Genomic DNA, 20,474 nt, shown 5'->3' with positions numbered 1-20,474 from the left:
TTAGTAGCCTTCTATGGGACACGAGGAATGCGTGGGAAGTATTCTTTCTCCCCTATCCCAAGGGATAAAGGATCTGTATGTGGCATTTACGGATCCGGAGAAAGCACATGACAGGGTTGAAAGAGATGCTTTGTGGAAGGTGTACCAAGATATGGCATGAGAAGAAAGCTACTCGAAGCAGTGAGGACTTTTTATCAGGAGTGGAAGGTGTGTGTATGAATAGGTAGAGAGCTGGGTGTGTTCCATATGAAGATGGGCCTGCAGCAAGTATGTTTGATGTCACAATGGCTGTTTAATTTATTTATTGATGGAGTGGTGAGGGAAGTAAATGCAAATGTCTTGGAGAGGAGGCAGGTATGAAGTCTTTAAGGGAAAAGGATAGCCAGGGAAGTGGGTCGTTTGTTGTTTTCTTCTGACACAGCACTGGTAACAGATTTATGTGAAAAACTGCAGAAGTTGGTGTCTGTGTTTGGGAGAAAGTATAAAAGGAGGAAGTTAAGAGTAATGTGAATAAAATTATCAGATATATCAGAGATAGGTTAATGGGGGGATGAGTCTGAATAAGGAAAATTTGAAGGAAGTAAAGTCTTGCTGATACCTGGATGTGAATATGGCAGAGAATGAAACCATGGAAGATTTTTAGTAACCAGAGTCTAAACATTCAGGGGTGTGAAAGGTATGCATGAGACACAGTGAAATTGAGTGATGTGGTATACCTGGGGGATGTGCTGTCAGTAAACTGAACCAAGGATTTTGATGCAGCTGGAGGAGACCATGAGAGGATCCATGGGGCATGGCAATGGACTGGACTATGATTTTGGTGCATTACATATGACAGCTAGAAAATGGATGTGAGCAAACGAGGCCTTTTCTTTGTCTGTTCCTACCTCATTAATAAGAGGAACAGTGAACAAGAATGAGAGACAAAAGGAGATACTGTAGACAGACAAGGGAAGATGTACAGATGGCACGAGAAAAAGGCTTTGGTTTGGCTTTGGTTTTGGTTATGGTAAAAAGTTTGAAAAAAAATAAGTTAATGTCACATTTGACCATTTGTAATGAGGGATGAGGATAAAGGGTGAAAGGGTAAAATTCAAATACTGAAACTACTGCTCATATATAATCTTATTCATATTTACCCCAAGGACCAATTTCCGTGAAAGAGTCCTGGTGTTACTTAGGACCTTTTTAACAGCTCCTGTAGCACTACTTCCTTCAGAGTGAGATCTTTGATAAGAATCTACTCAAATGATCCAGCCCCATCAAAGGTGTCTTTTCACTTGAAGTGTAACCTCAATCAGGTGGAGTCTGGCAACACCACAACATAAAGGAAAAGTCATATCTGACCATGAAAAATTCTGTTGAGCTGCATGATATATACATAAATTATAGATTCAATTCTATTTTTCTTTGTCGCTGTCTCCCGCATTAGCGAGGCAGCACAAGGAAACAGATGAAAGAATGGCCCAACACACCCACATACACATGTATATACATACACATCCACATATGCAAATATACATACCTATACATCTCAAAGTATACATATATATACACACACAGACATATACATATATACACATAAACACAATTCATACTGTCTGCCTTTATGCATTCCCATCGCCACCCCATCCATGAAATAACAACCCCCTCCCCCCACATGTGCGCGAGATAGCGCTAGGAAAAGACAACAAAGGCCACTTTCGCACACACTCAGTCTCTAGCTGTCATGTAATAATGCACCGAAACCATAGCTCCCTTTCCTCATCCAGGCCCCACAGAAATTTCCATGGTTTACCCCAGACGCTTCACATGCCCTGGTTCAATCCATTGACAGCATGTTGACAGAGGTATACCATATTGTTTCAATTCAATCAATTCCTTGCACGCCTTTCACCCTCCTGCATGTTCAGGTCCCGATCACTCAAAATCTTTTTCACTCCATCTTTCCACCTCCAATTTGGTCTCCCACTTCTCCTCGTTCCCTCCACCTCTGACATATATCCTCTTGGTCAATCTTTCCTCACTCATTTTCTCTATGTGACCAAACCATTTCAAAACACCCTCTTCTGCTCTCTCTCTCTTTTTATTGCCACACATCTCTCTTACCCTATTATTACTTACTCGATCAAACCATCTCACACCACATATTGTCCACAAAAATCTCATTTCCAGCACATCCACCCTCCCCCGCACAACTCTATCCATAGCCCACGCCTCACAACCATATAACATTGTTGGAACCACTATTCCTTCAAACATACCCATTTTTGCTTTTCGAGATAATGTTCTCGACTTCCACACATTCTTCAACGCTCCCAGAACTTTCGCCCCCTCCCACATCCTATGATTCACTTCCGCTTCTATGGTTCCATCCGCTGCCAAATCCACTCCCAGATATCTAAAACACTTCACTTCGCTCCAGCTTTTCTCCATTCAAACTTACCTCCCAATTGACTTGTCCCTCAACCCTACTGTACCTAATAACCTTGTTCTTATTCACATTTACTCTCAGCTTTCTTCTTTCACACACTTTACCAAACTCAGTCACCAGCTTCTGCAGTTTCTCACACGAATCAGCCACCAGCGCTGTATAATCAGTGAACGACAAGTGACTCACTTCCCAAGCTCTCTCATCCACAACAGACTTCATACTTGCCCCTCTTTCCAAAACTCTTGCATTCACCTCCCTAACAACCCCATCCATAAACAAATTAAACCACCATGGAGACATCACACACCCCTGCCGCAAAACTACATTCACTGAGAACCAATCACTTTCCTCTCTTCCTACACGTACTCATGCCTTACATCCACAATAAAAACTTTTCAGTGCTTCTAACAACTTGCCTTCCACACCATATATTCTTAATACCTTCCACAGAGCATCTCTATCAACTCTATCATATGCCTTCTCCAGATCCATAAATGCTACATACAGATCCACTTGCTTTTCTAAGTATTTCTCACATGCATTCTTCAAAGCAAACACCTGATCCACACATCCTCTACCACTTCTGAAACCACACTGCTCTTTCCCAATCTGATGCTATGCACATGCCATCACCCTCTCAATCAATACCCTCCCATATAATTTCACAGGAATACTCAACAAACTTATACCTCTGTAATCTGAGCACTCACTTTTATCCCCTTTGCCTTTGTAAAATGGCACTAAGCAACCATTCCACCAATCCTCAAGCACCTCACCATGAGTCATACATACATTAAATAACCTTAACAACCAGTCAACAATACAGTCACCACCTTTTTTAATAAATTCCACAGCAATATCATCCAAACCCGCTGCCTTGCCGGCTTTCATCTTCCGCAAAGCTTTTACTACCTCTTCTCTGTTTATCAAATCATTTTCCCTTACCCTCTCACTTTGCACACCACCTCGACCAAAGCACCCTATATCCGCCACTCTATCATCAAACACATTCAACAAACCTTCGAAATACTCACTCCATCTCCTACACCACCTCGACCAAAACACCCTATATCTGCCACTCTATCATCAAACACATTCAACAAACCTTCAAAATACTCACTCCACCTCCTTCTCACATCACCACTACTTGTTATCACCTTCCCATTAACCCCCTTCACTGAAGTTCCCATTTGTTCCCTCGTCTTACGCACTTTATTCACCTCCTTCCAAAACATCTTTTTATATTCCCTAAAATTTAATGATACTCTCTCACCCCAACTCTCAATTGCCCTCTTTTTCACCTCTTGCACCTTTCTCTTGACCTCCTGCCTCTTTCTTTTATACATCTCTCACTCATTTGCATTATTTCCCTGCAAAAAATGTCCAAATGCCTCTCTCTTTCACTAGTAATCTTACTTCTTCACCCCTCCACTCACTACCCTTTCTAATCTGCCCACCTCCAACGCTTCTCATGCCACAAGCATCTTTTGCGCAAGCAATCACTGCTTCCCCAAATACATCCCATTCCTACCCCACTCCCCTTACCTCCTTTGTTCTCATCTTTTTCCATTCTGTACTCAGTCTCTCCTGGTACTTCCTCACACGTCTCCTTCCCAAGCTCACTTACTCTCACCACTCTTTTCACCCCAACATTCTCTCTTCTTTTCTGAAAACCTCTACAAATCTTCACCTCCACAAGATAATGATCAGACATCCCTCCAGTTGCGCCTCTCAGCACATCAACATCCAAAAGTCTCTCTTTCGTGCGTCTATCAATTAACACGTAATCTAATAACGCTCTCTGGCCATCTCTCCTACACACATAAGTATACTTATGTATATCTCTCTTTTTAAACCAGGTATTCCCAATCACCAGTCCTTTTTCAGCACATAAATCTAAAAGCTCTTCACCATTTCCATTTACAACACTGGACACCCCATGTATACCAATTATTCCCTCAACTACCATGTTACTCACCTTTGCATTCAGATCACCCATCACTATAACCCAGTCTTGTGCATCAAAACTACTAACACACTCACTCAGCTGCTCCCAAAACACTTGCCTCTCATGATCTTTCTTCTCATGCCCAGGTGAATATGCACCAATAATCATCCATCTCTCTCCATCCACTTTCAGTTTTACCCATATCAATATAGAGTTTACTTTCTTACACTCTATCATATACGCCCACCACTCCTGTTTCAGAAGTACTGCTACTCCTTCCCTTGCTCCAGTCCTCTCACTAACCCCTGACTTTACTCCCAAGACATTCCTAAACCACTCTTCCCCTTTACCCTTGAGGTTCGTTTCATTCAGACCCAAAACATCCAGGTTCCTTTCCTCAAACATACTACCTATCTCTCCTTTTTTCTCATCTTGGTTACATCCACACACATTTAGACACCTCAATCTGAGCCTTCGAGGAGGATGAGCACTCCCCGCGTGACTCCTTCTTCTGTTTCCCCTTTTAGAAAGTTAAAATACAAGGAGGGAAGGGTTTCCAGCCCCTCACTCCCATCCCCTTTAGTTGCCTTCTACGCCATGTGAGGAATGCATAGGAAGTATTCTTTCTCCCCTATCCCCAGGGATAATTACAGATAACAGTGGAAAAAATAAACTTACCTTTCGCATCTGCTGGTTAAATTCTCTCTGCAAAGTCACTGCCAACTGACGATCTTCTTCTTCCTGTCTAAGCTTTGCCTCCACCCTGTGTTGCTCAGCTACCAGTGTTGCCAATGATTCCTAAAAAGAAAAGTTATTGTCAGGGATTCTAATTGGTTATTTCTACCATCTATCTACATCTCTGATGCTCATTCCCTCTGGAAACTCCTTAAAAGGGGTGGCTACATCAAAAGTTCCTATATAATTGCTGATATTCAATGCTGCTTCTTAACCTTTAGTGCCTCGACCTTAACAGGCCATTGGCAATGGGCAACTCTAGTGCAGTGTTTTGAGAGACTTTTACCAAATGTTTCAGCAGATTATTCTATCTAATGTGTTTGCCTAACCTTCTTACCTAATGTTCCAGTCTACTAATTCTGCCTAATGCTCCTCCCTACTACTCTGCCCCAACTTTTTTCCCTGATGCTCCTGTCTAATGTTCCTATCTACCACTTATATCTATTGCACCTAACATTTTAACTGAACGAAGGGGTAGTGCAGAGCTCACTGCAGGAAAATCTAGAGTTACAAAGAATGAGTTGTGTAAGTTGAATGTTGTCAAGTGTTATGTGTGACCAGGAGAGACTGTGTTTGCAGACAAAATGCCAGCAGTCGATGTGTGAGAGAGGCAGAAAGAAAACCCAGCTACCGGGCAACAGGAATGCAACTTGACAGCGAGCTCAAACAAAAAACTTCTCGCAAGAATAAAAATACATATTGACTTAGAAGTGTCAATAGTGATGTTGGAACCATAACCCAGTCTTCATCCACATCCATCAACAGATTACATACTTGCCCCTCTCTCCAAAACTCTTGCATTCACCTCCCTAACAACCCCATAAAAAATCAAACAAACATGGAGACATCACACACCCCTGCTGCAAACGGACATTTACTAGGAACCAATAACTTTCCCCTCTTCCTACTTATACACGCCTTACATCCTTGATAAAAATGTTCTCGCCTTCCACACATTTTTCATTGCTCCCAGAACTTTCGCCCCTCCCCCACCCTGCGACTCACTTCAACTTCCATGGTTCCATCCGCTGCCAAATCCACTCCCAGATATCTAAAACACTTCACTTCCTGCAATTTCTCTCCATTCAAACTTACTTCCCAATTGACTTGGCCCTCAACTATACTGTACCTAATAACCTTGCTCTTATTCACATTTACCCTCAGCTTTCTTCTTTCATACACTTTACCAAACTCAGTCACCAACTTCTGCAGTTTCTCAGCCAAATCAGCCACTAGTGTTGTATCATCAGCAAACAACAACTGACTCACTTCCCAAGCTCTCTCATCCACAACACTCTGCATAATTGCCCCCTCTCCAAAACTCTTGCACTCACCTTCCTACCAACCCCATCCATAAAGAAACTAAACAACCATGGAGAAATCATGCACCCTTGCTGCAAACCAACATTCAATGAGAACCAATCACTTTCCTCTCTTCCTACTCGTACACATGCCTTACATCCTCAATAGAAACTTTTCACTAATTCCAGCATGTTGCCTCCCACACCATATACTCTTAATCCCTTCAAGAGCATCTCCATCAACTCTTATCATATGCCTTCTCCAGATCCATATATGCTACATACAAATCCATTTGTTATTTACTTGTTAATTTTGCTTTCTTGCTGTCTCCCGCGTTAGCGAGGTAGTGCAAGGGAACAGAAGAGAGAATGGCCAAACCCACCCACATACACATGTATATACATGCACGTCCACACACACAAATATACATACCTATACATCTCAACGTATACATATATATATATACACACACACACAGACATATACATACATACACATGTACAAAATTCATACTGTCTGCTTTTATTCATTCCCATCACCACCCCGCCACACATGAAATAACAACCCCCTCCCTACGCATGCGTAAGAGGTAGCACTAGGAAAAGACAACAAAGGACACATTCGTTCACACTCAGTCTCTAGCTGTCATGCATAATGCACTGAAACCACAGCTCCATTTCCACATCCAGGTCCCACACAACTTTCCAGGGTTTACCCTAGACGCTTCACACGCACTGGTTCAATCCAATGACATCACGTCGACCCCAGTATACCACATCGTTCCAATTCACTCTATTCCTTGCATGCCTTTCACCCTCCTGCATGTTTGGGCCCCGATCACTCAAAATCTTTTTCATTCCATCTCTCCACCTCCAATTTGGTCTCCCACTTCTCCTTGTTCCCTCCAACTCCAACACATATATCCTCTTGGTCAATCTTTCCTCACTCATTCTCTCCATGTGACCAAACCATTTCAAAACACCCCCTTCTGCTCTCTCAACCACTCTTTTTATTACCACACATCTCTCTTACCCTATTATTACTTACTCGATCAAACCACCTCATACCACATATTGTCCTCGAACATCTCATTTCCAGCATATCCATCCACCTCCACACAACTCTATCCACAGCCCACGCCTCACAACCATATAAAATTGCTGGAACCACTATTCCTTCAAACTTACCTATTTTTGCTTTCCGAGATAATGTTCTCAACTACCACACATTCTTCAACGCTCACACAACTTTCGCCCCCTCCCCCACCCTATGATTCACTTCCGCTTCCATGGTTCCATCCGCTGCCAAATCCACTCCTAGATATCTAAAACACTTCACATCCTCCAGTTTTTCTCCATTCAAACTGACTTCCCAATTGACTTGTCCTCAACCCTACTGTACCTAATAACCTTCCTCTTATTCACATTTACCCTCAGCTTTCTCCTTTCACACACTTTACCAAACTCAGTCACCAGCTTCTGCAGTTTCTCACACGAATCAGCCACCAGAGCTGTATCATCAGCGAACAACAACTAACTCACTTCCCAAGCTCTCTCATCCACAACAGACTGCATACTTGCTCCTTTTTCCAAAACTCTTGCATTTACCTCCCTAACAACCCCATCCATAAACATATTAAACAACTATAGAGACATCACACATCCCTACCGCAAACCAACATTCACCGAGAACCATTCACTTTCCTCTCTTCTTAAAGGTACACAAGCCTTACATCCTCGATAAAAACTTTTCACTGCTTCTAACAACTTGCCCCCCACACCATATATTCTTAATACCTTCCACAGAGCATCTCTATCAACTTATCATATGCCTTCTCCATAAATGCTACATATAAATCCATTCGCTTTTCTAATCACATACATTCTTCAAAGCAAACACCTGATCCACACATCCTCTACCACTTCTGAAACCACACTGCTCTTCCCCAATCTGATGCTCTGTACATGCCTTCACCCTCTCAATCAATACCCTCCCATATAATTTCCCACGAATACTCAACAAACTTATACCTCTGTAATTTGAGAACTCACTTTTATCCCCTTTGCCATTGTACAATGGCACTATGCAAGTATTCCTCCAATCCTCAGGCACCTCACTGTGAGTCATACATACATCAAATAACCTTACCAATCAGTCAATAATACAGTCACCCCCTTTTCTTGCCGGCTTTCATCTTCCGCAAAGCTTTTACTACCTCTTCTCTGTTTACCAAATCATTCTCCCTAACCCTCTCACTTTGCACACCACCTCGACCAAAACACCCTATATCTGCCACTCTATCATCAAACACATTCAACAAATCTTGAAAATACTCACTCCATCGCCTTATCACATCACCACTACTTGTTATCACCTCCCCATTAGCCCACTTCACTGAAGTTCCCATTTGTTTCCTTGTCTTATGCACTTTATTTACCTCCTTCCAAAACATCTTTTTATTCTCCCTAAAATTTAATGATACTCTCTCACCCCAACACTCATTTGCCTTCTTTTTCACCTCTTACACCTTTCTCTTGACCTCCTGCCTCTTTCTTTTATACATCTCCCACTCATTTGCATTATTTCCCTGCAAAAAGCATCCAAATGCCTCTTTCTTCTCTTTCACTAATAATCTTACTTCTTCATCCCACCACTCACTACCCTTTCTAATCCATTTGTATTTCTAAGTATTTATCACACACATTCTTCAAAGCAAACACCTGATCCACACATACTCTACAACTTCTGAAACCAACTGCTCTTCACAAATCTGATGCTCTGTACATGCCTTCACCCTCTCAATCAATACCCTCCCATATAATTTCCCAGGAATACTCAATAAACTTACACCTCTGAAATTTGAAAACTCGCCTTTATCCCCTTTTTCTTTGTACAATGGCACTATTCATATGCATGCATTTCGCCAATACTCAGGCACTTCACCATGAGCCATACATACAATGAATATCCTCATCAACCAGTCAACAACATAGTCACCCAGTTTTATAATAAATCCCACTGCAATAACATCCAACCCTGCTGATTGCCGGCTTTCATCTTCCACAAAGCTTTTACTACCTCTTCTCTGTTTACTAAATCATTCTCCCTGACCCTCTCACTTTGCACACTACATCGACCAAAACAACCTATATCTGCCACTCTATCATCTAACACATTCACCAAACCTTCAAAACACTCACTCCATCTTCTTCTCACATCACCACTACTTGTTATTACCTCCCACCCCCTTCACCGGTGTTCCCATTTGTTCTCTTGTCTTACACACTATATTTACCTTCTTCCAAAACATCTTTTTATTGTCCCTAGAATTTAACAATACTCTGTCACTCCAACTCTTATTTGCCCTATTTTTCATCTCTTGCACCTTTCTCTTGACCTCCTGTCTCTTTCTTTTATATATTTCCCGCTCATTTGCAGTATTTCCCTGCAAAAATCGTCCAAATGCCTCTCTTCTCTCTCACTAATAATCTTAATTCTCCATCCCACTACTCACTACCCTTTCTAATCTGCTGACCTCCCACGCTTCTCATGCCACAAACATCTTTTGCGCAAGCCATCACTGCTTCCGCAAATACATCCCATTCCTCCCCGACTCCCTTTACGTCCTTTGCTCTCAACTTTTTCCATTCTCCACTCAGTCTCTTCTGGTACTTCCTCACACAAGTCTACTTCCTAAGCTCAATTACTCTCACCACTCTCTTCACCCTAACATTTTCTCTTCTTTTCTGAAAACCTCTACAAATCTTCACCTTCACCACCACAAGATGATGATCAAACATCCCTCCAGTTGCACCCCTCAACATATTAACATCCAAAAGTCTCTCTTTCATGCACCTATCAACTAACACGTAATCCAAAAACGATCTCTGGCCATCTCTCCTACTTACATACGTATACTTATATATATATATATATATATTCTTTTTTTTTTTTTTCATACTATTCGCCATTTCCCGCGTTTGCGAGGTAGCGTTAAGAACAGAGGACTGGGCCTTAGAGGGAAAATCCTCACCTGGCCCCCTTCTCTGTTCCTTCTTTTGGAAAATCAAAAAAAAAAAAACGAGAGGGGAGGATTTCCAGCCACCCGCTCCCTCCCCTTTTAGTCGCCTTCTACGACACGCAGGGAATACGTGGGAAGTATTCTTTCTCCCCTATCCCCAGGGATATATATATATATATATATATATATATATATATATATATATATATATATATATATATATACCAGTATTTATAATATAACCTCAGAACTCCTTTTATAAACTTCTTGCGGCTCAAAGAAAATTATTAACCATTTTGAAGTGAGCATATCCTTGACATGACTCGTTCTTTTTATCCATTAACAACGGTACAACATCGGTAAAGGTGACTCTTCACTTGTGGTGTTACCCTTTACAGTAATACTGTATGTACATATTTTCTTTCCTGTCCAGGAGTCCCTTCTATCTTTATAAGGCTCCTGAAAATACACAGGAAGCTGGCCATGTCCAATGACCAGGATCATAGGTCATACAGTATACTGATACTACATGTGTATCTACAGGAAAAGAGCGCAGGGCAACGGAGCATAAGGGAGAGGAAAGGGGCAAAGGTTTTGGAGGTGCTGAAGAATGTATGGAATGGGAATGAGAGAACATTATATGAGAGGCAAAAATGGTTATGCTTGAGGAATAGTAGTTCCGATGATATTGTATGGGTGTGAGGCATGGGCTATTGATAAAGATGCGCAGTTGAGTGTGGATGTTTTGGAAATGAAATGTTTAAGGATAATGCTGAGAAGCAGTGAAAAGTTTTTACCAAGGAGTAGGAAGAGAGGAAAGTGATTGGTTCCCAGTGAATTTTGGTTTGCGGCACAGGTGCATGATGCCTCCATGGTTGTTTAATTTGTTTATGGATGAGATGGTTAGGGAGATGAATGCAAGAGTTCTGGAGAGAGAGGCAAGTATATGTATTTCTTTATTTATTATACTTTGTGGCTGTCTCCTGGGTTAGCGAGGTACTGCAAGGAAACAGACAAAAGTAGGGCCAAACCCACCCACATACACATGTATATACAAACACATCCACACACACACACACATATACCTATACATTTCAATGTATACATATATATACATTTTCTAATACTATATGCCATTTGCCGCATTATCGAGGCAGCACTAAGAACAGAGGACTGAGCCTTTGAGGGAATATCCTCACTTGGCCCCCTTCTCTGCTCCCCTTTTGGAAAATTAAAAAAAAAAAGAGAGAGAAGGATTTCCAGTCCCCCACTCCCTCCCCTTTTAGTCACCTTTTATGAAACACAGGGAAAATGTGGGAAGTATTCTTTCTCCCATATCCCCAGGGATTTATATATACATACCCAGACATATACATACCCACACATGTACACAATTCACACCTGCTGCCCCCATCCACCCCCCGTCGCACATGAAATGACACCCCCCTCCCCCACAAGAGGTAGTGCCAGGAAAAGACAACAAAGGCCACACTCGTTCACACTCAGTCTCTAGCTGTCATGTATAATGCACCAAAACCACAGCTCCCTTTCCACATCCAGGCCCCACTAAACTTTCCATGGTTTACCCTAGACGTTTCACATGCCCTGGTTCAATCCATTGACAGCACGTCGACCCCTATATACTACATCATTCTACTTCACTCTACCCCTTGCACACCTTCACCCTCCTGCATGTTCAGGCCCCAATCGCTCAAAATATATAAACCCCAACTGCATTAAAAGGTTTCATACATGTTCTTTAATGTGAATTTGTACACATGTACCTGTAAGCAACCATATGAATGTGTCTGTGAACACATTTATATGTATGTGTACAAATTAACATTTGTAAATGGGCGTAGATGGATGTTAAGCTTTTCAAGGAAGATGTAAGAAAGCTTCTCCAAAACTAACCATGAACCCCTTTTCGATGCACAAAATTACTTTAGCTTTTATTCATATGGGACAACTAAAGGCGGTAACAAAGTGAATCCACTTATCCAGCAAATTTACTTAACTCTTTGATAAAAACAAAAGCTATTAAAGGCATTTCAAATCTCAAGACCTTTTACCACCTAATTTTCTGCAAAAATGTTAAAGGGTCAAACTTTGGTAAAGGTTCAAAATACAATTGTAAATACAATCTTAAACAGGAAAAAGTAATACCAAGCAATATTCAATCTTACATCTAGTGTTTCAATCGTTTCAGAAATAAATCATATCCAATCTTACATCTAGTGTTTCAATCGTTTCAGAAATAAATCATATCCTTTACATAGTCTAGCGAGTACCTTAAATACCTCTAACTGTACATTTGGAAGAGATTCTGTACTCAACAGTATGTATGATACATGTCAAATGAAGAGTTATCTTCCCCTATGGAGCTTTAAAATGTCAACCCTGAAGGGAAAACTGATATCAGAATTAATGACTTGTACAAAGTACATTTCAAGATAACTCAGGCCACAAGGTAATCATGCATGTAGTTTGACATTCTCCCAAGAGAATTATGAGTCTTGTCCTCCAAGTGATGGAATTAAACAACAGCAGCAAGAGAGAGAAATCAGTACCTAAGATTCAAATCTCATCTAACAACATGACAAAAGTGAAGTCAACTAACCTGTTGCTGGTACTATCACTGATTACAAGATAGACTAAGTTTTATGTACAGCACAAAAAAAATGGAAAACATAATTCTACACAAAAATAGATTATTCAATAAAACTTACATGCATACACACACACACAAACTCTCAATGAGTGATCTCTACTCAAATAAATTAGCACCTACCAGTTGAACTATACTAAAACATTTTGCCAGGTAATGAGAAGTTTGAGTCTATTGTTACCATTTTCAAAAAGCTTTAAGGTAATCATACAATGTCGACCTCTAGTCCTTCAAATATACAGTTCATATTTTTCTCTTAAGCTTTGTATATATATATATATATATATATATATATATATATATATATATATATATTCATATTTGCTTTGTCGCTGTCTCCCGCGTTTGCGAGGTAGCGCAAGGAAACAGACGAAAGAAATGGCCCAACCCACCACCATACACATATATATATATATATACATACATGTCCACACATGCAAATATACAAACCTATACATCTCAATGTACACATATATATACACACACAGACACCTACATATATACACATCCACACAATTCACACTGTCTGCCTTTATTCATTCCTATCGCCACCTCGCCACACATGGAATAACATCCCCCTCCCCCCTCATGTGTGCGAGGTAGTGCTAGGAAAAGACAACAAAGCCCCATTTGTTCACAGTGAGTCTCTAGCTGTCATGCAATAATGCCCGAAACAACAGCTCCCTTTCCGCATCCAGGCCCCACAGAACTTTCCATGGTTTACCCCATACGCTTCACATGCCCTGATTCAATCCATTGACAGCACGTCGACCCCGGTATACCACATCGATCCAATTCACTATATTCCTTGCCCGCCTTTCACCCTCCTGCATGTTCAGGCCCCGATCACTCAAAATCTTTTTCATTCCATCTCTCCACCTCCAATTTGGTCTCCCACTTCTCGTTCCCTCCACCTCCGACACATATATCCTCTTGGTCAATCTTTCCTCACTCATTCTTTCCATGTGCCCAAACCATTTCAAAACACCCTCTTCTACTCTCTCAACCACACTCTTTTTATTTCCACACATCTCTCTTACCCTTACATTACTTACTCGATCAAACCACCTCACACCACATACTGTCCTCAAACATCTCATTTCCAGCACATCCATCCTCCTGTGCACAACTCTATCCATAGCCCACGCCTCACAACCATACAACATTGTTGGAACCACTATTCCTTCAAACTTACCCATCTTTGCTTTCCGAGATAATGTTCTCGACTTCCACACATTCTTCAAGGCTCCCAGGATTTTCGCCCCCTCCCTCACCTTATGATTCACTTCCGCTTCCATGTTTCCATCCGCTGCCAGATCCACTCCTAGATATCTAAAACACTTTACTTCCTCCAGTTTTTCTCCATTCAAACTTACCTCCCAATTAACTTGACCCTCAACCCTACTGTACCTAATAACCTTGCTCTTATTCACATTTATTCTTAACTTTCTTCTTTCACACACTTTACCAAACTCAGTCACCAGCTTCTGCAGTTTCTCACATGAATCAGCCACCAGTGCTGCATCATCAGCGAACAACAACTGACTCACTTCCCAAGCTCTCTCATCCCCAACAGACTTCATACTTGCCCCTCTTTCCAAAACTCTTGCATTCACCTCCCTAACAACCCCATCCATAAACAAATTAAACAACCATGGAAACATCACAAACCCCTGCTGCAAACCTACATTCACTGAGAACCAATCACTTTCCTCTCTTCCTACATGTACACATGCCTTACATCCTCGATAAAAACTTTTCACTGCTTCGAACAACTTGCCTCCCACACCATATATTCTTAGTACCTTCCACAGAGCATCTCTATCAACTCTATCATGTGCCTTTTCCAGATCCATAAATGCTACATAGAAATCCATTTGTTTTTCTAAGTATTTCTCACATACATTTTTCAAAGCAAACACCTGATCCACACATCCTCTACCACTTCTAAAACCACACTGCTCTTCCCCAATCTGATGCTCTGTACATGCCTTCACCCTCTCAATCAATACCCTCCCATATAATTTACCAGGAATACTCAACAAACTTATACCTTTGTAATTTGAGCACTCACCTTTGTCCCCTTTGCCTTTGTACAATGGCACTGTGCAAGCATTCCACCAATCCTCAAGCACCTCACCATGAATCATACATACATTAAATAACCTTACCAACCAGTCAACCATATAGTCACCCCCTTTTTTTTTATAAATTCCACTGCACTACCATCCAAACCTGCTGCCTTGCCAGCTTTCATCTTCCGCAAAGCTTTTACTACCTCTTCTCTGTTTACCAAATCATTTTCCCTAACCCTCTCACTTTGCACACCACCTCGACCAAAACACCCTATATCTGCCACTCTATCATCAAACACATTCAACAAACCTTCAAAATACTCACTCCACCTCCTTCTCACATCACCACAACTTGTTATCACCTCCCCATTAGCCCCCTTCACTGAAGTTCCCATTTGTTCCCTTGTCTTACGCACTTTATTTACCTCCTTCCAGAACATCTTTTTATTCTCCCTAAAATTCAATGATACTCTCTCACCCCAACTCTCATTTGCCCTCTTTTTCACCTATTGCACCTTTCTCTTGACCTCCTGTCTCTTTCTTTTATACATCTCCCTCACATTTGCATTATTTCCCTGCAAAAATCGTCCAGATGCCTCTCTCTTCTCTTTCACTAATAATCTTACTTCTTCATCCCACCACTCACGACCCTTTCTAATATGCCCACCTCCAACGCTTCTCATGCCACAAGCATCTTTTGCGCAAGCCATCTCTGCTTCCCTAAATGCATCCCATTCCTCCCCCACTCACCTTACCTCCTTTTTCTCACCTTTTTCCATTCTGTACTCAGTCTCTCCTGGTACTTCCTCACACAAGTCTCCTTCCCTCTCTCAAGTCTCTCTTCACCCTAACATTTTCTCTTCTTTTCTGAAAACCTCTACAAATCTTCACCTTCGCCTCCACAAGATAATGATCAGACATCCCTCCACTTGCACCTCTCAGCACATTAACATCCAAAAGTCTCTCTTTTGCGTGCCTATCAATTAACACGTAATCCAATGACACTCTCTGGTCATCTCTCCTATTTACATACGTATACTTATGTATATCTCTCTTTTTAAACCAGGTATTCCCAATCACCAGTCCTTTTTCAGCACACAAATCTAAAAGCTCTTCACTATTTCCATTTAAAACACTGAACACCCCATGTATACCAATTATTCCCTCAGCTGCCACATTACTCACCTTTGCATTCAAATTACCCATGACTATAACCCGGTCTCATGCATCAAAACCACTAACACACTCATTCAACTGCTCCCAAAACACTTGCCTCTCATGATCTTTCTTATGCCCAGGTGCATATGCACCAATAATCATCCATTGCTCTCCATCAACTTTCAGTTTTACCCATATCAATCTAGAGTTTACTTTCTTACACTCTATCACATACTCCCACCACTCCTGTTTCAGGAGAAGTGCTACTCCTTCCCTTGCTCTTGTCTTCTCACTAACCTCTGACTTTACTCACAAGACATTCCCAAACCACTCTTCCCCTTTACCCTTGAGCTTCGTTTCAATCAGAGCCAAAACCTCCAGGTTCCTTTCCTCAAACATACTACCTATCTCTCCTTTTTTCTCATCTTGGTCACATCCACACACATTTAGACACCCTAATCTGAGCCTTCGAGGAGGATGAGCACCGCCCGCGTGACTCCTTCTTCTGTTTCCCCTTTTAGAAAGTTAAAATACGTGTACGTGTAGGAAGAGAGGAAAGTGATTGGTTCTCAGTGAATGTAGGTTTGCGGCAAGGGTGTGTTATGTCTCCATGGGTGTTTAATTTGTTTATGGATTGGGTTGTTAGGGAGGTGAATGCAAGAGTTTTGGAAAGAGGGGCAAGTATGCAGTCTGTTGTGGATGAGAGAGCTTGGGAAGTGAGTCAGTTGTTGTTCATTGATGATACAGCCCTGGTGGCTGATTCATGTGAGAAACTGTAGAAGCTGGTGACTGAGTTTGGTAAAGTGTGTGAAAGAAGAAAGTTGAGAGTAAATATGAATAAGAGCAAGGTACAGTAGGTACAGTTGGGTTGAGGGTCAAGTCAATTGGGAGGTACGTTTGAATGGAGAAAAACTGGAGGAAGTGAAGTGTTTTAGATATCTGGGAGTGGATTTGGCAGCAGATGGAACCATGGAAGCAGAAGTGAATCATAGGGTGGGGGAGGGGGCGAAAATTCTGGGAGCCTTGAAGAATGTGTCGAAGTCGAGAACATTATCTCGGAAAGTAAAAATGGGTATGTTTGGAGGAATAGTGGTTCCAACAATGTTGTATGGTTGCGAGGCGTGAGCTATGGATAGAGTTGTGCGCAGGAGGGTGGATGTGCTAGAAATGAGATGTTTGAGGACAATATGTGGCGTGAGGTGGTTTGATCGAGTAAGTAATAATAGGGTAAGAGAGACATGTGGTAATAAAAAGAGTGTGGTTGAGAGAGCAGAAGAGGGTGTTTTGAAATGGTTTGGTCATATGGAGAGAATGAGTGAGGGAAGATTGACCAAGAGGATATATGTGTCAGAGGTGAAGGGAACGAGGAGAAGTGGGAGACCAAATTGGATGTGGAAAGATGGAGTGAAAAAGATTTTGAGTGATCAGGGCCTGAACATGCAGGAGGGTGAAAGGCACGCAAGGAATAGAGTGAATTGGAACGATGTGGTATACCAGGGTCAACGTGCTGTCAATGGATTGAACCAGGGCATGTGAAGCGTCTGGGGTAAACCATGGAAAGTTCTGTGGGGCCTGGACGTGGAGAGGGAGCTATGGTTTCGGTGCATTATTACATGACAGCTAGAGACTGGGTGTGAACGAACAGGGCCTTTGTTGTCTTTCCTAGCGCTACCTCGCACACATGAGAAGGGAGGGGGTTTTTATTTCATGTGTGGCGGGGTGGCGATGGGAATGAATAAAGGCAGCAAGTATGAATTATGTACATGTGTATATATGTATATGTCTGTGTGTGTGTTTATACATATGTATACGTTGTGATGTATAGGTATGTATATTTGCCAGTGTGGACGTGTATGTATATACATGTGTATATGGGTGGGTTGGGCCATTCTTTCATCTGTTTCCTTGCGGTACCTCACTAACGTGGGAGACAGGGACAAAGGAAATAATATATACATACTTATATATTACCACACATATCTCTTACCCTTTCATTACTTACTCGATCAAACCACCTCACACCACATACTGTCCTTAAACATCTCATTTCCAACACATCCACTCTCCTCTGCACAACCCAATCTATAGCTCATGCCTTGCAACCATATAACATTTTTCGAACCAGTATTCCTTCAAACATACCCATTTTTGCTTTCCAAGATAATGTTCTCGCCTTCCACACATTCTTCAACATTCTCTGAACTTTTGCCCCCTCCCCACTCTGACTTTCTTCTGCTTCCATGGTTCCATCCACTACCAAATCCACTCCCAGACATCTAAAACACTTTACTTCTTCCAGTTTTTCTCCATTTAAACTTACCTCCCAACTGATTTGTCCCTCAACCCTACTGTACCTAATAACCTTGCTCTTATTCACAATTAATCTCAGCTTTCTTCTTTCACGCACTTTACCAAACTCAGTCACCGCTTCTGCAGTTCCTTACCCGAATCAGCCACCAGCACTGTACCATCTGCGTACAACAACTGACTCACTTCCTAAGCCCTCTCATCCACAACAGACTCCATACTTGCCCCTCTCTTCAAAACTGTTGCATTCATCTCTCTAACAACCCCATCCATAAACAAATCAAACAACCATGGAGACATCACGCATCCCTGCTGCAAACCAATATTCACTAAGAACCAACCACTTTCCTCTTTTCTTACTCATACAGATTACTTACATCCTCGATAAAAACTTTTCACTGCCTTTAGCAACTTGTCTCCCACACCATATACTCTTAATTCTTCCACAGTGCATCTCTATCAACTCTTTAATATGTCTTCTCCAGATCCTCCACCTACGACACATATTTACTCTTTGTCAATCTTTCCTCACTCATTCTCTCCATGTGACCAAACCATTTCAATGCATCCTCTTCTGCTCTCTCAACCACACTCTTTTTATTACCACATGTCTCTCTTACCCTTTCATTACTTGCTCGATGATACCACCTCACACCTCAAACATTGCATTGCCAACACATTCACCCTCCTCCATACAACACTATATATAGTGTAAGCCTCACATCTACATATCATTGTTGGAACTACTATTCCTTCAAACATACCCATTTTTGCTCTCCAAGATAAATTTCTCTCCTTCCAGACATTCCTCATTGCTCCCAGAGTCTTAGCCCCTTCCCCCAACCTCTGACTCACTTATGCTTCCATGGTTCCATCCACTGCTTATTCCACTCCCAGATATCTAAAACACCTCACTTCCTCCAATTTTTCTCCATTCAAACTTACATCCCAATTAACTTGTCCCTCAACCCTACTGAACATAATAACCTTGCTCTTATTCACATATATTCTCAACTTTCTCCTTTCACACACTTTTCAAACTCAGTCCCCAACCTCTGATGTTTTTCACACGAATCAGCCACTAAAGCTGTATCATTGGTAAAGAACAACTGACTCACCTTGCAGGACTTCTCATCCACCACAGACTGCATACCCACCCCTCTCTCCAAAACTCTCCCATTTACCTCTATAATCACCCCATCTATAAACAAATTAAATCACCATGGGGACACAACACAACCTTGCTGTCGACCAACATTCACTGGGAACCAATCACTTTCCACTCTTCCTACTCGTACACGTCTTACATCCATGGTATAAACTTCATTGTTTATAGCATCTTACCTCCCACACTATAACTCTTAAAGCCTGTCATAAAGCATCTCTATCAATCCTATCGTATGCCTTCTCCAGATCCATAAAAGCTGCGTACAAATCCATTTGTTTTTTGAAGTATTTCTCACATGTATTCTTCAAAGCAAGCACCTGATCCACGCATCCTCAACCAATTCTGAAACCACACTGCTCCTCCCCAATCTGATGCTCTGTACATGCCTTTACCCTCTCAGTCAATACCCTCCCATATAATTTCCCAGGAATACTCAACTAACTTACGTCTCTGTAGTTTGAATACTCACCTTCGTCCCCTTTCCCATTGTACAGCAGCACTATGTATGCATTCCGCCAATACTCGGGCACTTCACCATGGTCCATACATACAATGAATATCCTTACCAACTAATCAACAGTACAGTCACCTCCTTTTTCTATATATTCCACTGCAATACCATCCAAACTCGCTGCCTTGCCAGATTTCACTTTCCGCA

The 20,474-nt window shown here is 41.7% G+C and overlaps 1 protein-coding gene across 2 annotated transcripts in view; it reads right to left on the bottom strand.

Annotated features, from left to right (window-relative positions):
- LOC139750919 (uncharacterized) overlaps nucleotides 1–20,474 on the bottom strand; it is a 190,670-nt gene that overhangs the window by 31,350 nt on the left and 138,846 nt on the right. For both annotated transcript variants that reach the window (XM_071665811.1, XM_071665812.1), the window contains one exon: nucleotides 5,061–5,180. In XM_071665811.1, coding sequence (XP_071521912.1) covers nucleotides 5,061–5,180 — 120 coding nt within the window. The remainder of the gene's footprint in view (nucleotides 1–5,060; nucleotides 5,181–20,474) is intronic.

This window comes from Panulirus ornatus, chromosome 10 (assembly GCF_036320965.1).
Source record: "Panulirus ornatus isolate Po-2019 chromosome 10, ASM3632096v1, whole genome shotgun sequence".
Taxonomy (NCBI): domain Eukaryota; kingdom Metazoa; phylum Arthropoda; class Malacostraca; order Decapoda; family Palinuridae; genus Panulirus; species Panulirus ornatus.
Note: the sequence above shows the minus strand (reverse complement) of the source record. Positions and strands in the feature narration are given on the sequence as shown.